General features: G+C 43.4%; 1 protein-coding gene across 1 annotated transcript in view; it reads left to right on the forward strand.

The window, feature by feature from the left end:
• The first annotated feature begins 1,105 nt into the window (after positions 1 to 1,105).
• The window catches only part of LOC147684725 (cytochrome P450 2K1-like), a 73,046-nt gene continuing 59,229 nt past the window's right edge, over positions 1,106 to 14,922 (forward strand). Inside the window, exon 1 of the mRNA XM_086942386.1 lies at positions 1,106 to 1,306. Within this exon, the coding sequence (XP_086798512.1) occupies positions 1,106 to 1,306 (201 nt within the window). The remainder of the gene's footprint in view (positions 1,307 to 14,922) is intronic.

Raw genomic sequence — 14,922 nt, forward strand, 5'->3', positions numbered from 1 at the left:
CACAGGTCAATGCACTGGCTGAAAAGTATGCCTGTGGCATCTCATTCCACATCCTACTGGCTGCTTCCTTCTCCCTTCAGGGTAGAAAACCTAGAAAAAGGCCTGCAAAGCAACTCAGTACTCTAGGTTTAAGACTTTTGAAAGTGGCAGCCTTTTCTAATGCAACTGGCCTTCAGCCAGTGCCCTTTGTTTGACATAAATAGTGGCCTTCTAGAGAAAATATCTTGCAATCATCCTGACATCAGAAGACAGCATTACAGCATCACCTGGAAGGAGGGCTTGTACCAGGGTCATGACATTGTTTCTCAAACAGTGGCATAACAAACCTTAAGGGCCCCCCTGTAAAGTACATGGAGGGGGCCGCCCATGCTCTGGACCCAGTCAGGAGCTCTCAGGCCAGGACCCACCACCCATGCACAGTGCCAGAGGGGGCCCCCGGGAGCTCAGCCCTCATGCTCCGCAGGGGCTGAGGGGGTTTATGTTACACCACTGGTCTCAAATGATCATCTGAATCTTGTGAACATTGTTCAAGTGAGGGGTAAAAATGCCAGAGGTGTTGGATGTTACTTTGTTTCATTTAACTACGTTTTTTTTCTACACTTTGGGTAGACTAAGCTACTTGCATTATTTGCCCACCCAATAGCTCAGTGTGGGAACCCTTTTGTATGCCATGGAGGGGTCATGGGTTAATATGATCAGACGACTCATGTCTATGTAACTACCACATATGCAGTACCCTTCTCAAGTACTGTCTTCATGACCCTTCAGTTAGAAAGGGCTCCAAATCTCAATGCATACAATGTTGTCTTTGGTGCTGGAAATCATATTATTGTAAAATAAAGGCTGTATAGTCAAAACTTCTAAGCTACCCATTGCACAAAACATAACTATCTAAAAGCAAACTGGAATTTTCAATGTTAGAACAAATTAAAGAGAACAGACATAACCACCCACCATACGGTGTTGAAATAGTTAAGTATATGGTCTGTTAGGATGAAGGCGTTTCTAGGAGGATGGAATGTGCCTTTATATAAAGGCTGCCCAGGTAAGGTTACCACACTCAGCAGCTGGTCGCGCACACGGTGGAATCCTCTGTTTGCCAACAATGACTGTCCTAAACCTTCTTCTACAAAGCATGAGCACCAGCTCTCTGCTGTGCTTAGTCACTTGTATTGTACTTTTATTTTATTTTTGGAATGACTCTAAAAAGTCAGTGCTCAAAATGCCCCCTGGACCCTCCCCGCTGCCTTTCATTGGAAACCTCAACGTGGTGGATCTCAAGAACATTCACAAATCACTAATGGAGGTAAGCATCATGTGACCGCGGGCGGAAAAACATGGCGCCTAGAATGTATTATTTATCTTCACCTGCACTAAATATTAACTAAAATCGTGCCTGCAAAGTATATTTCTTGGAACTATCACAATACACTGTTTTTTTGAGTTTAGAATGCTTTATTGAGGTAATAAACAAGGTAAGACATCAGTACAAAGTCATGTAGCAACAGGATAATAATAAAACAAAACATGTTATGAGAAGCCATATCAAGCAATATCCTCATAGAATAAAAACTGTACTAAGAGTAAATGCATTTCTAAAAGATTTTAAGGGGAAAAGTAAGAAAGAGGGAAAGAGAGAAGAGGAAAGAGGAAGAGAGGGGGAGGAGAAAGAGAGGAAGGAAAAGAAGAGTCCTGGAATTAATGCAACACAAACTATTTTAATTCAAAATTAGGTATAGGATGAAAAAAACAATGTATTATGCAACAAGCGGAATCATTTTGGTACTCTGGAGAGAAAATTAGTTAGTGATAACCAATGTTCCCTCTAACTTTATTCCTCTGTGTGCGGCAGTGGAGGGTCTCTGTGCGCTGCAACTATGGCTATGTGCGCAAGGAACCAGACCTCGCGTGTGTGCAGTGCCAAATGTCACTCCAAATGTTTACTTAAAAAAGTGAAAAGATGGTGCATTTTCTTACATACAGCGCCACGTTAAGGGTCTTAAGGTTTCTTTCTTTTTTGAAACCATGACTGGTTTTAAGGTTTATGTGCATTGTAATGTTTTCTCATCAACTGTTTTTTGTCAATTGTGTTAATGTACATTCACTGTTTGAATTGTGATGTCTCCCCTGTTCTGAACATATGTGAATAACTATGCTCAATTAAAAAATTATGAATAATTGAGTAGATAAATACTCCAAACCATATGATTGTTTCTTGGTTTTCCATATGATAATTGCATAACATGAATGTGATGACTAGATTCTCTTTGTTTTTCTAATAGTAGGCCTTTCTAGTTGTCCTTGAGGGTCATCCCCCTTTGATATAAAAAAACTTTCTAAAACTGGCATTTTCAGAGTTGTGACCTAAAATATGAATTTACCATTGAAGAAGATTTCAAATTACAATTATGCAGGCACCAAACAAGGCATTCCTACCTGCTACAAAACAAAATAAATCACTTATTAAATATAATTAGGTAATCCAATGTTATCCTATGGGAGAGGTTGGCCTTGAAATAGTGAACTACCTGGGCACGTAAAATGTAAAAATATATATCAACCTTTTTAAATACAACTCTTCCTGCCTTCTGGGATGTTTAGGGTCTACCTAAAGAGTGACATATGCATTAAAAGGGAGGGTGGTTTTGGCCTGGCACAATGTTTATATTGGCAGTTTGAAACTGCACATACAGGCTGCTATGGCAGTGCTGAGCCATATTTTGAAGGACAACATAACTGGGTAGCTCAATAAGTGCTGCAGGCCCACTCTTTGCATATAACTGACCAGCCATGGGTATACGGTAACTTTACTAGGGATTTGCAAATAAATTAAAAAGTGCCATGTGGGTGTAAGACAGTTTAACCATGCTTACAAGCACTTTAGCAATCGAAAGTTTACAGAGTTCTAGAGCCAACAAAAACTAATTCAGCGAAACAGGAGGAATGAAGGTAAAACATTTGGGGAAAACCACACCAAGGGTGCCAGATGTAACAGGAAGGATATGATTGTGACTAGCATTAAACAATTCGGTGAACCAGGCGTAATACCACCACAGTGCTTGACTTCTTGATTCTAGATTCATAATGTTCTCACAACCCCACGTTTTAGTGAGTGGTCTATGTGACTGAGTGTTCTCTACCCATTTGTAAAATCAAATTATTGTTGGGTTATGGTCTTGTTTTCTTATCAAAAAATTACTACCAATGTTTAGTGTGATTTAAGTTTTCATATCTCTGTAAAAGAAATGGGTAGAAAAATATGTTGAGAAAGTGATTACCTAAGAGCGCAAAATTTGTCACAAGGGTAGGCTGCGATTAATTAAGAATTTAACAATAACATGCCATTTGTTTTCATAGTTCCCATCTTGCTCATTAGACAACGGGGTGTGAGCGGTTCCATGGTGAGATCCGGGACTACTCTCACCAAGCAAATGCCACTGTGCTGTGGAACTTTCTCTGACTTTTAATAGAGTTCCCACTCAGCATATTTCGGAAAAGTGGTAAAGCCAGAATTAAACGTTAAATCTCCTAGCACTATGGCTAATGCCATTGTCCCAAATTTCATGGAGGAGGTTGGGTATTTGTGTCAGCCAACCTTGTCAAAGGCAGCTTAGAGTTCCAAGAGGAGTAGCGCAGCAACCCCGTTGTGGTCAACTGTATGTTTTAGGTCATCCCAGATGGCAAAGAGGGCAGATTCAGTGCCTCTTCCCGGACGGAAGAGGCACTGAATGGGTCATATTGGGTTTATCAAACCAAATGTTAAGGCATCAGCACTTGCAAAGTGCACAGCTTCATCAGGCAAGGTGTCCCAGCGATGGTGACGTTAGGAAGATTAAGCGAGCTATTGCACAGTCACAAGGTGCTAACCAGACATACAGGATCGAACCATGAACCCCAGTGTTCAACACCTGATTACGTCTGCCTGATCCAATTACTGTAGTGTTGCGTGGCCATAGGGATCTTACAGCCATTCATATGCTCTTTGAGGTAATCAATTAGAAAGAGACATCTTTAAATTAGAATCACCTGCATCTAAACAGGACTGAAGGGAAACAGCATTGCAGATAGAACACATCAAGATTTTCCAGTTCTTCAAACTTTAGTTTGGGGTATATAAAAATTTTGAGCAGACTAATAGGCAGTTTCTTTTTACCTCATATGATCATATTGAACACGTCAACCACCAATTACACCTGGGAAGGCGACCTAAAATCAGTCCATGCCGTGCAGGAACTTGCTTTGACATTCCCATTGCGGTGCCTTCCCCAAAGGCACCGCCGGCCAGACAACCCGAAAGCTTGTAATCTGTCAGGCGGTCATGTTTGGGGGTAGCTGGCCGCCCTGCTCCCACACTGCCAAATTTGTGATCAGGTAATTTGTCCTTTCACCATACTAAACCCCACAATACATGTGTTAAGCTGACCTATCTCCTTTAATGGTGGAACCATTTTGAAATATGGTTAGGAGTCTAAAGTGGTTCTTTCTGTACACTAGTTCACAATTTTTCTGTCAGTGTCAGCTCCCGCCTTTCGCCCACACCCCTTTTGCTTACTGCTGGGCTGGCTTCATGTGGTAGCTAACAATCAGGAAAGAGGTAAAAAGAAGTTTAATAAAAAAAAGTTAAATGCGCCAGAAAATAAAATAAAATAGCAAAGGCAAGCTTGGACATGTAGTATCAAGTTAATACTTAGTGAATTTAAATCTCACATTCTGATGGAAGTGCAGTGTAACTGGCAACGTGCAGTGCATGTGTGTGCCCTTCCATGACCATCCAAAATCTATATGAAAATTCTCCTGATGTTCATGATACATACTATTAGATGGGTTCATGATCTTGTTTTGTAAATGAGGGTTCCCATCTATTTCTTTGCATCTCTTAAATCTATACATGGCAAGCAGTGAACTAGAACTGCAGCAACCAAAGATGTTTAAAAGAGGAAAGACGAGAAAGGGTACAGTCCAGCCGGAGGAGCTGTTGCTGTCCCCTTTATCTTTGAAGAAGGGCACCCGGCACATATTTCACCATCCACTCGCTGCGGGGGGATTTTTTTATTTTATTTTATTTTAAAGAGTTTTATATAGCGCTGGCTAGACCCGAAGGTATCAGGGCGCTTTACATGAGAATCAACAATGTAACAGAAAAAGTTCAACAATACGCCAAAAAATAGGCAATACAATTAGGAGAGGAGAGAAAGGAGAGAGAAAAGTAGTGGAGGGGGCAGGGGAGGTGAGAAAGGGAGGATAAGGGATGAGACAACAGTAGAGACGAAGGGAAGGAGATGACCAAGGAGGGAATCCACGGCCCATCTCCCCTATAGTTAAACCAGGTAGCTCCATCGGGCATCAGACAAAATAGTTCGGTCTCAGGGGGCGAGGGAAGAGGTTCACAGAAAAACAGGGTGGGGACAAAGGGCAAGGGCAGGTGAGGGCAGAGGACAGAAGCTGGAAAGAGCAAACAAGTAAGATGTTGAGGACAGTGCATTCTTTCTTTGGTTAACCGTCCTTCTGTACTCCGGTAAAATCTTATAAGGTGATTGGAAAGTAGGGGTTGAGGTTGAGATGGCCAGCGGGCGAGCAGAGAGGCAAACAGCAAAACACCCAGGCGGACGTTTGTGGTCCGAGCGAGCAAGGAATTGGCAAACGAATAAAGAAGAGTAGGCAAACTTTGAGGCATTGAGGCGGTCAGCAGGGGCAGAAGGAGACGCCGGTAAACAGGTAGCGCAAGCAGATGGCTGTGATCTTGGAGGGAGAGCAGGATCAAGGTCAGGTGAGGGATGTGATTAAGTTCAGGTGGATGACCAGTTCGATTGACCAGGAGTAGTCAAGTATCGTGGAGTGACCCAACTGAGGCTGCCATCTTGAGATCAAGCAAGGGGGGTTATCTATGCAGTAATGCGTCGGGCGGACAGGGCAAGTGTCTGCATGTCTTCAGGGGGGTGAATGATGGAGAGAAAAACCGCCAGTGGGAGAGGTAACAGCCATTAGTAGGTCAGGCAAGGCACATCATGAGTCAATTCTCCTATAATCAGAGAGCAAATCTGGGTCATCCCTTTAGGACAATGTGTGACCCCCCCTCCAGCGGCAACCGTTGGTTCAATGGAAATCAATAGCCTACCTTCTCGTGATCGCTGAGGTGTTCCGGTTGTTAGTCTCCTTCCCGCTCTCCAGCTGCATCGATCTCGCAGCTCTCGAGCGCCATTTTGGAGGCAGACAGCCCCTGAGGCCGAACGGCTGCAACATGCTTGGTAAATCTAAAGTAGTGCAGGGGATGGGATTCTCTGCCACCAATCCCAGAATGGGGGAGGCAGCCCACTCATCTGCAGTGCTGGTGCCAGTGCGGGTTTACGTTGGTGCCTCTGCGAGCGGGAGGCGTGGTCAGCTACCAGCTCGATGTCGGGCGGCTTTTCTCTGGACTCGAGATAGTTAATTGTAGGTCACTGGCCGCGCGTCAGACATTTTGGGGTCAGGCATTGCTATTCAGCCGTCCCGGATCTCTGTGTCTGCCTGCTCTTGGTTGCCGGTCCTATTCCCCCGATGCAGCACTTTAGCTTCGTTGGCGAGCGGAGATCTCCCTTCCGGATGCACTCTTGAGGCAGAAGTGTTACCTGTGGGCCGCTGACCGCGCAACAGTCCTTTTGGGGTCAGGCATAGTTAATACAGCTGTCCCTGGAGTCCGTTGTTTTCCGAGCCCAGTCTCAAGCACTGCGTTTCCTCCGGAGACCTGAGCGGCAAGAGCCCAGAGTGACCTGAGCATCTGTTTACCAGTTTGGGCGACCATTCAGCGTTGGGCCCGGTCCAGCATCTCTCCCCAAGTGGCGGCAGGGCATGGACCAGGTGAAAGAGCGGCTCTGTCGTCAATCTGCTTGGGCGTTGCATTATGTTAAAAAGTTTGTTCAAGTGGGTGGTCATCCCAGTTCTGGGGTGCCCAAGTAGAAACTGTTTGGCAGAATGGATGGCTCGATCAGAGGCATACGCTTCAAACTGCTTTGCTAGAAATATAGGGGTTTCTATGTGCCATGGACAGAAGACTAGCGTTCAATGAGGTCTGATAATGTCCTATCAGGGTCCCCAACAACTTATATTCTCGTGCCCTCCCCTCCAACAACGACCATTCAGCTCCCAATCATCTCTTACAACACCGCAGCCCCAGTTCTGCACTGTGTTCTGTTGCACTGTATTAAGGTGCGATCTGCACAAGTCCACATACAGAGTAGGTGTTTAAACTCACTTCTTACTTGACCAATAAGAGATATGATTTAACGTATGCAGGTAGTTACCAATAAGGGCTCAGTACCTCATTTGGGCTTCTGTTTATGCAGAGTAAAGCTGCAGTCAACCCAGTATCACAAGGCATTTGCCTTGCAGACACGCCAAAAGAGGACTGCTTTATTCAGCAGCCCCCTCAGCAGCCAAGGTGATTTCTTTAGCACTGGTGAAGGATTGCAAAGTTCAATTACAATCCACAATCTGATCTAATTTTTTTTGCATTGAATTGACATAGCGAGAGCAGGGAGATTACATCAGGCATAGTTAGATGATGGAGCTCTTTTAGAACACCTTTCGAAGAATATTGCATTTAAATGGTCACTGAGCAGTCAGTGTTTGAAGATTTTCAATTTGAACTACGCAGTGACGGGGTTATAAATGTTTGATTGACTTTGCCATAGGAAAGATATTTTGAATCCCTAAAATCCACCTTGGAAGGACGTCTGAAGCGCTCAATGAGTCCCAATGCCTTCAGGGGCAGTCTGGTTTCTTCTTGCATAACTGAAGCAGAGGTTGCGGAGTGGAAGCAAACAGTTTGGGCAGGCGAGTCTTTCGGGGGGCATCGGATACCAACACTGTTGGATACCGTATGGCTTCGAGTCAATATTAGGTTATCCCTTAATAAAGGCGCCTTTAAATAAAATTAAATAAGTTAAATAAGTTGACAATCTTATCATTTATGTCCTGTGGGGAATGTCAAACTGTCAGTAAAGTTTCCCCTTACTGACAGTTTGTCTTCTGGTACCCTACCCCTTTGGATTGTCTGGGTCCCTCTCTTTTGTTAGAGATACTGTGGGAAATGTCACCACCGCAGCCGTGGGAATGTTACGGTCACGTACTGGTGGCTAAATAGCCAGGACCGGCTGAAGGTAGCAGGACACATCCATTTGGCACATTGGACTACCACGCCTGTCCCCTTTTGAACATCATTTCCTTCTGCAGCAACTAACGTTTTCAAATGGTAGCAGTGTTAGAGAAATCAACTGAAATTGTGAATGCAAGCACTTTGCCAAGTGGACTGCCAATTTTTTGAAGGTAGTAAACACCCCTCGAACGTAACAGCAGCAAGACCATGCTGTGAAGTACCACATCATATGCTTAATGACAGTGATGTACAGTGAAGCACAAAAATACCCTTTTCTATAACCGAGATACTGTATATTTTCTGCGACACAACCACGTGTATATTGTTTTGTTGTACAAAGCTTTGAGTTTAATTACTTTTAAAAAACAAAAAACTCTTGAATTAATTAGGAATTTGGGCCTAGATGTAGGTAATTTTATTTTACCACTTCTTAAATACCGAATTGTACCAATTCGGTATTTAAGAAGTGGTAAAATAGAGGGGGGGGATGTAGGTATTACAGAATCGGTAAATACCGAGGGCCTTATTTATGAAGGCCTTGCGTCAGTTTTGCGCCGCCGGTGTGTCACTTTTTGTGACGCACCAGCGGTGTAAAAAATGCGCCTCGTTGCGCCATATTTAAAAAGTGACGCATCTAGATAGATGCGTCACTTTTTAAACCCCTGCGCCACATTATACCTGCGTCAGGCATAATGTATGCAGAGGGGGCGTTCCCCCGCAAAAAGCCTCGTAATAGTGACGCAGTGAAATCTACGAGATTTCACGACGTCACTTATAGGACGCTGTTGCGTCAAAATCTTGCGCCTGCCTCACAGCAGGCGTAAGACTGACGCAAGCCCTTTCACATGGGGCTTGCCCCATGGGAAAGGACGCATTGCTGGAGTTGCGTCACTTTTGTGACACACTCCAGCAATGCGTCACTTTTGCGCTTACAGATACGTCAGAAATACTGACGTATCTGTAACTCCTTGCGACATGATGCGTCATACATTAAATATGATGCATCAGGAATGTCGTAAGGGGTGCGCAGTGAAAAGTGACGCATCGCTGTTTTCACGCAGCGATGCGTCACTTTTCATAAATGAGGCCCCGAATCGTTAAGATTCGGTATTTACTGATTCTGTAAATACCGATTCGGTAATACCCATTGATTCCTATGGGCATTGAAGCCCATAGGAATCAATGGGCATTACCGAATCGGTATTTACAGATTCGGTAAATACTGATTCCAGCAAGGGTGCAGGGGGTGTCACTTTGACACCCTCTAGCACCCCAAATACAGGCATGTGTGCCATGTGGTACACAGACATGCCCTAAGGGCATGTCTGTCTGTCACATGGCATAGGTGTGCATGCACACATGTGCCTGCACACCTGGATTCGGTATTTTACCACCCAATTGGATTGGGTGGTAAAATACCGAATCTGAAAGGCCTTTGGGACTCAGAAGAGTCCGACCTACATCTAGAAGTTACCGAATCGGTAAAAAACCGATTCGGTATTTTACCGATTCGGTAAATTTACCGAATCGGTAAATTTACCGATTCAGTAAAATTGGCCCCCTACATCCCAAAAACCCATTTACTGGTCGGTAACAGCCAAAATCGGCCATTACCGGCCGGTAAATGGCCACCTACATCTGGCCCTTAGTCATTTAGATTACACGATTTAGATATCCTTACATAATACTTATATAAAAACGAGTTTTACAACCAGTGGGGTTTTATGCATGAGGAACTGAACAGAGTTTGCAGAAGAAACTGTATAGACCTTCAAAGACATGGTGAACAGTCAGAAACTCATCTTCAAACTAGAAATCGCCCAAGGAAAACATTCCGACAGTCTAGAAAAACAGCTGGGAATTACTATATTGTGTGCTTGTATTTAGGTATCCATGTTAATCGCAGCTCATGAAGGGGCTGCGATTAACATGGATACTTAATTACAAGCACACAATCTCCCCCGCAGCCTCGCGTTACCACCACACCAATACAGCGAGTCTGCAAACAGGGCAGATTAGCCTAGAAAACACACGCTGTGTTTTGAAACTTGCTGTATTGTTCTGATAGTAAAGCGAGGCTGCGGGGGAGATTGAGTGCATTTGTTTATATATCATGTTAATCACAGCTCGTGAAGGGGCTGCAATAACATGGATTCCTAAATAAAAGCAGACAATCTCCCCCGCAGCCTTGCGTTACTAAGCAAACATTGCAGCAAACAGTGCATGCGTTTCAGGGCAATAGATAAAGCACACGCAAGTGGCCACATCAAAACACTTAACCTCCGCAATATGGAAATGCCCGTTTTTCGCACTGCGCGCCTAGGGGTAGGGAAGTGCGCGGCCGCGCGGCTTATTGGGAACAGTGGTGGTAACCATAATAATAAATCTCTTTTAATCAACTGAGAAGTAGAGGTAGCATAAGCTTGGTCCAATCTGTGATGGTGACACAATAAATTCCCCCAGGCTTGATAAGAAATTTTTGAGGTATCTTTCCAGTTAGTAGTAATGATCTGGAGCGAAACTGCTAAAAATAAGTTAATAAAATTGCCAACATTACCGTGAGTGTCCCAGACAGGGGAGGAGCTACCCAGAAAAACATGTGTAATAATACACTGTTTGTTAAACTTATTTTTAGAGAAATGGTGACATATCAGTGTCCACTTCTCCTTTGTACTTAAGTATGTTCAAGTGTGGACAGTATATAAACTGTGTACGTGCTGTCAAAGTATTGAAAGACATGGAAACTTAAATTTGGAAATCCGTATTCAAGACACATGAAGTATCTGTCTGTCTGTCTGCTGCCAAAACCACTGAATACTTTAAAAAACACGGAATAGAGAAAATTATTATATTAAAATCTGGGTATTATTTTATGCTCCCTTCATTTGATCTGCTTAACAGAAAAGCGGACCAGCAAAAATGTGTCAAGGCAACCCATGTTAACGTGGATGTTCTAATGCGTGATTTGATTAGATTTTTTGTCTTATATAGCGCTTGAATCACCCTCTGGAGGGTATGTCAGCGTGGAGAATTCTTTGTGGATTCTAATAATCACTAGTTTAGTTTAATAAGAAAAAAGTGTTATTGATCAGAAATTACTCATTTGTCTAAATTAGTAAGAGATTCCTTTAATTTTTAGACCCTCATTCCGAGTTACGCGGTACTGGGGGAATGGTAAAATCATATGCGATTTTACCTACCCTTACCACGGGATAAATCCACCCCCATTACTATGAAATTACAAATTAAACACATTGGAATTAAGAGTTACAAGGTAGGAACAATTTTGTTTAGGCTGTTAACCACACAGAATTACAATTTTGAGAAGTGTAATGCATATATTTCCCACTAGTTACTAGTGAGTGTTAAAAGCGTGCATGTACCCTGGTTGGGGAGGAAAGTGGAGTAGGGGGTGTGAGAAGTTTGGTAGGGAAGAGGAACATGTTTTCTGGAAAAGATTTACTCCTCCCATCAGAATAAAATCAGGAATGAGGCTTGCTGCTACTGCCGCCAAAACAGTGGGCCCGATTCACAGAACAAACTTTAGACAAAATCCTAAACTTACTACCATTTTGGTATTCACAGAAGATACATACTCATTTTGGTATTCACAGAAGGCACTTACTCATTTCGGTATTCACAGAAGTTAGGAGTCCTAACTTTAGGACTACTAAATGCCTTCTGTGAATACCGAAATTCTTAAAGTTAGGATTTTTCTCAGTTTAGGAGTAGTAAAGTCAGGACTCCTAAATTTAGGACTCTTAAATGAATTCTGTGAATACCGAAAGTCTTAAAGTTAGGATTTTTCTCAGTTTAGGAGTAGTAAAGTCAGGACTCCTAAATTTAGGACTCCTAAATGCCTTCTGTGAATACCGAAAGTCTTAAAGTCAGGATTTTTCTCAGTTTAGGAGCAGTAAAGTTAGGACTCCTAACTTCTGTGAATACCGAAATGATTAAGTGCCTTCTGTGAATACCAAAATGAGTAAGTGCCTTCTGTGAATACCAAAATGGTAGTAAGTTTAGGATTTTGTCTTAACTTAGTTCTGTGAATCGGGCCCCTTATGCGGTTATACCATGCGGAACGACAACAGGGCAAAATCTGGTATGGTTCTGCCACACCTGGAAAAAAGGGTGTGGACAACCCGAACCATCTGAAGTCAAGCAGAGCGGAATTCCATGAAGTATTTCCACTATGTTTGACTCTTAATGAGGGTCTAAGAGTCTTATCCATCTCTCTGCCTGTAAGACACAATGTAGTTGTGTACTGACTGTGGTATTTTTACAGTTCATATGAAGTCATCTAATACACGTTTACCATATACGTTTTAGTGCACCTGCATGAACTGTATTTCTTGCATTGTAACTTGCGAGAACCTTTGATGCTAGTATATTTTTTTAGCAAGAGAAACAAATCCAGGAAAATTCAAGAGCAAAATATTGTATTGGGTGCAGAGTCTCCCCCGCTATGGCGGAGGAGGGTCACACCACGCCCTCCAGCAGCCTCAAAAGTAAAAAAAGAAAACAATATTAAAACAAGTTTATTATTGGTTTTCTTTTTCAAGTTTTAACCGAGGAGTCGGGGCGGGGCCATATGGATGACAGTCACAGAGGGTGAGTGGCTGCACTGCTGTCAGTGTGCATGTGAGTTTGGACGGCCGTCTTAGGATCGACAAACCGACATAGCAGGGTCAGGATTGGACATTTAAACCTAGGGGAGTCTGGGACCATGTGTGGAGTCAGAGAAAATCAGAAGAGCGGAGATGCGGTGGACAGCAGTATAAAGTTATTTTTTAAACTTTTTTAATGTATTTTTGTCGCTGTCCCACTCCCCTTCCCCCCCGCCCCACCACTAACCATGATACCAGATGCCACTGCCTTGATGTTCCAAGTCCAGCAGTGCCACACATTCATAGTTTCCATAGAGGTTGTTGTGTTCACAGGAACACTATTTCGGGTTGAAATGTATGATACTTGCTGGTTATGGCGCATATTATGTGTAATATATGTAGATGTGCAGAGTGTAACACTATTAAGTGTCAGGGGGGCACATAACTCACAAGAGATGAAGCCTTGAATGAGACCTAATGCATTCCCCCCCCCAACAATGTTACAAATAGCATATTATACTCTGCATATATCGCTTCTGCCATGGCATTTTTCCATGTGTCCTTCTTTTAACAAAAGTTATTTGACAAACAATAGGACACAAAGGTTTAAATGTCTGCACTGTGGTGAAATCACACTGCATAGTCCTTCTGACTATTAGAAGAGACTTGTTTCCCTGTGTAAAGTAATTGCAACAAGCAACCTGTAAGGCAGTCCAAAGTGTTTTTCTCATGTCAGTTTTGCTGTACTGTGATAATAAACACACATTTGACTTTCTCACTGTAGCAATAATTGTGTGTGTTTATTAGAATCGTTGCACTAAATACCGTGTCTTGGGCTACATTCATTTTCAATGCCATGACAATCAAAAGTGTGACACTGAGTAGAAGACAAGCCTATAGCGCACAGTTCATAAAAATAAAATGTTCACCTCTTTTATCCTTGGCATCCAAACTACCTTTTAAAATCTACCTCTGAAGCTCAGTTTCATAGTGATCTTTTTTCTTCTTGTAGCATGTCTTTCCAACATGAGTAGCCCAGCAAAAGTGTATAGTGTTACAAATCTGTTAGGTAAGTGTCTCACCAAGAAACTATTTTAGATTAAAGGAGAAGGCCTTTTAAAGAGATGTAAAGCTCTTGTAGTTATTAATGCTAGGGTGCCCTCTTCAAGTAACTGCTGATTAGGGAACACAGCTTTGTAAATATGAATGTAAATGACTAGGGGAAACAACACATTATCTGGACTGATAGGTATTCAATTTTCCATCCAGTTGAATTACATCATCCCTTTAAGGAGGCTTTTTCATCCAACTGATTCAATCTACTTTCCATTGATTCCCTGGTATTTTCCTTCTCCTTTAGAAACCCTGAGTTTTTTAAGCGCATCAGCAAATATCAGTCGCGGCCAGCATGACGCACGGGTGGGGGGGAGGGGGGTGTCGCGTGGGGTTTCGCACGGGGGAGAATGTAATTTAAAAAAAAAATAAGAAACGTACCTTCCCGGGTCCTGCGCCGTTTCAGATCCTGGCTGCGTCGGTGGAACAGGAAGCAGGCAGCTACCCTCCCCTTCCCGAAGCCAATCACAAAGCTGCAATGGCAGTGCTATGATTGGTGGGGACGGTGCCCATCCAGGCGCCCATGGGGAGTCCATTTTCGGGAAAAGGGAGAGTGCGCATGACTGGTTTGGTCGGCCCCAGAGGGCCGACCAAACAGTCTGGGCCCACAGCATTGGGATAGCCACTCCTCCCTGCCCTCCAGCAGACCCGCCCACCTGACCACGCCAACCAAACCCTTCTGCTTTCTCGTAGTGCGAGAAGCGGAAACATAAAATGGTTGTTTTACCATTTTATGTTTCGGCTTCACGCACTGCGAGAAAGCAGTGGGGCGACGCTCCACCACCCTAATGGAGGAGCCGCCCCTGGCAAATATACCAATCAAACCAGCTAACTCACTAGTACCTAACAGACTGGAAAGGTGCAATCATCTATTAGTGGTCCTCCCCAAACATACCATTCGCCTGCTCTACAAGGTACTTGACTTTGCAAAAAGAGCCCTTTACAGTCTTTCTAGGCATACCCCAACCTCATAATAGCACCACAAAGCCAGTTGTCTGCCTGCCAGAACCAGGGCCATCTACATGCTATGGACTGTAAAACTACTCCTCTGACATCCCTTCTCATTACTCT

This window comes from Lissotriton vulgaris, chromosome 10 (genome assembly GCF_964263255.1).
Source record: "Lissotriton vulgaris chromosome 10, aLisVul1.2, whole genome shotgun sequence".
Classification (NCBI taxonomy): Eukaryota; Metazoa; Chordata; class Amphibia; order Caudata; family Salamandridae; genus Lissotriton; species Lissotriton vulgaris.